At 35.8% G+C, this 2,228-nt stretch overlaps 1 protein-coding gene across 2 annotated transcripts; it reads right to left on the reverse strand.

Moving 5' to 3' along the window:
* Window positions 1-23: 23 nt before the first annotated feature.
* LOC109863363 lies at window positions 24-1,108 on the reverse strand. Of its 2 annotated transcripts, none has more exons than XR_002251324.1 (4): window positions 761-1,108; window positions 521-682; window positions 336-440; window positions 24-197 (listed from the first exon to the last, which is right to left on the reverse strand). XR_002251324.1 is itself a non-coding variant. In XM_020443614.1 (4 exons), exons 1-4 carry the CDS (start codon window positions 862-864, stop codon window positions 81-83), a joined length of 444 nt encoding a protein of 147 aa, XP_020299203.1. In that variant the 5' UTR covers window positions 865-1,108; the 3' UTR covers window positions 24-80. The 2 variants fall into 2 exon arrangements, 1 of the variants encoding a protein (XP_020299203.1); XM_020443614.1 differs by having other exon boundaries at window positions 565-682.
* Between the last annotated feature and the right edge of the window lie 1,120 nt (window positions 1,109-2,228).

Genomic DNA, 2,228 nt, shown 5'->3' on the forward strand with positions numbered 1-2,228 from the left:
TTTTTTAATTTTGTATATATTTTTATCTTGCAAACGTTTCAGTTTCTTCGTCTTCTTTTGATCGATTTGTTTTATCATTTTCAGCGTTCGTTGAGCTCTCCTCGGAGTGGAAAAATTAGATGAGATGATTTCTGAGATAAAACGTGGCTCATGAAATTGACGCTTCTTAGGAGTCGTGACCTTATCTCTATCAGAACCTGAGTAAAACAAGCATATAATTTTAAAAAAAAGGTCAAATTCTTACTCATTAATAGTCTTATATGCCCGTCACAGTGAATCTTCTTTAATATTACTCTACATTGAAATATATTCCAAGTAATAAATAAATTACTTACAATCAGGATTACAAGAACTTTCATCGAAATAATATGTGTCACTGTGTTCTCCATCTTCACGAATAGATGCGCAGTCCATCGACGATGAGCATACGTCGACACCTCCTAATGTGACATTTTTTTCTATATCACTTACTGTCATTTTACATTAGAATGAATTTGGGATGGATATTGAAGGAACTGACTCTGGTTGCAAAATNATTCTTGGGTTGCCAGTAACCATCCTTACTTTCAAATTTTCAGGGGCAAAATAGATTGAACAAACATAAACGTGAGATACGTCATCCACGTCGGTTAATCCACAAGCGTCTTTCCATTTTTGACGAAGAATCAAATCTTTTGAAAATCTTTAGAAAACATGAAAAATTACGATTGTGAAAAAAAATTGTTAAGCTCATTTTTATACTTTTTTTTATAAGACTTACCCATGTACAGAAATATGTTCTGTTTTTGACAGCTTGCGGTTGCACAAATAACACTTTTTTCGATTAGACATTTTTCTACTTCCCCGACTTGAGAGATTAGACATTTTTCTACTTCCCCTGAATGCGACATCTAAGGCACTTTGCGCTTACCAAGCAATTTTCCTCCCGCATGCACACATATCCGCGCGGACTCAACTTCTCTAACTCTAATCTTATAAACAGTTTCTGCGCATCCCCACTGACCCCCACTCCCTCGATTCAGTGCATGCGCAAAACACACGATTCCTCTGACAGAGTGAGAGAACGATATATCGTCTGCACCGTAATGTTTTCGGAACTTTCCAAGCCAAACGAGCAATATAGGAGTATTACATATATGGCTAGCACCGAGAGCACCGAGGTGGTGGGAGCCACTGGGAACACGCACACAAGCAAGAACCGTCCGTGTGCGTGACGAGCCGACGTGCTGAGCTTGACGTCACGCATACGGACGACGGTTCTCGCTTGTGTGCGTGTTCCCAGTGGCTCCCATCACCTCGGTGCTCTCGGTGCTAGCCGGCTCGAGTTTGCAAGTCTGTCGCGGAATAGGCGCGGGCCGTACGATTCGTACGGCGCTTGTTGGCGAGCACACAACCGCTCCGCTTATCCTCCGATCCCGCACTTATTCCGCGATTCAATGACGCTGTACCTGCAAAATTAGTTTCAAGCTATCTCTTCTGTTTCTCAAGATATCCGCGATTTGCGAAAAGGACTATGTATCGTTAAATTAAATGTAGAATATTAAAATAAGTCAAATGCGTATATTCGGTATTCATAAGCTTTATTGTAAAACCGCGTTTTCAAGAACTTTCCAATCACCGAATTAACATAGGTTGTATTATATTGTATTATTATATTTATATATCGTCGTGCAATATAGTGTAATCATGCGTCTTTTACATATGTGATGCAAAATTAGCATCATATGTGATTTTAAGAATTGTAATTTCAATTCAAAAAACTTATGTGGAAAAAAAATTTATACGTGAAAGCATATATAAGAATGTATTCTTACATTTATATACGCACATTTATATATATACCCGCACAACATCCTGCGACCGGCTTTTTACGACCATATATACATTCATTTACTAGTTTAAAAAAATCAGAGCCCGAGATGAATCTCAGTTTATTAGTAATTGAAAAAAAATTCTTTTTAATTGTTTTTTTAAGTTACCAGATTATTGTGTTTTATTATCTATCACTTTTTAAGTTACCAGATTATTGTGTTTTATTATCTATCACATACTTTGACGTAATTTATCATATATAACCAATTTATATATTACTATCACTAAAATTGTTATAGTAAACCATTATATATTATTATATTACATAACATCGTTTTATTTATTTATTTATTTATTTAGTTAACTGACCGCTCCCATTGTCTAATTTAAATTTGAGTTTAATTAAAATTTTAGGT

This window comes from Pseudomyrmex gracilis, unplaced genomic scaffold (assembly GCF_002006095.1).
Source record: "Pseudomyrmex gracilis isolate BER0280 unplaced genomic scaffold, ASM200609v1 scaffold_4403, whole genome shotgun sequence".
Lineage (NCBI taxonomy): Eukaryota > Metazoa > Arthropoda > Insecta > Hymenoptera > Formicidae > Pseudomyrmex > Pseudomyrmex gracilis.

Coding starts and splice junctions, on each gene's coding strand:
- LOC109863363 (XM_020443614.1), bottom strand. CDS start 864: ATGTCTAATCTCTCAAGTCGGGGAAGTAGAAAAATGTCTAATCGAAAA. Junction 683..760: donor GAACATATTTCTGTACATGG/GTAAGTCTTATA, acceptor TGTTTTCTAAAG/ATTTTCAAAAGATTTGATTC. Junction 198..335: donor AAGTTCTTGTAATCCTGATT/GTAAGTAATTTA, acceptor TGTTTTACTCAG/GTTCTGATAGAGATAAGGTC.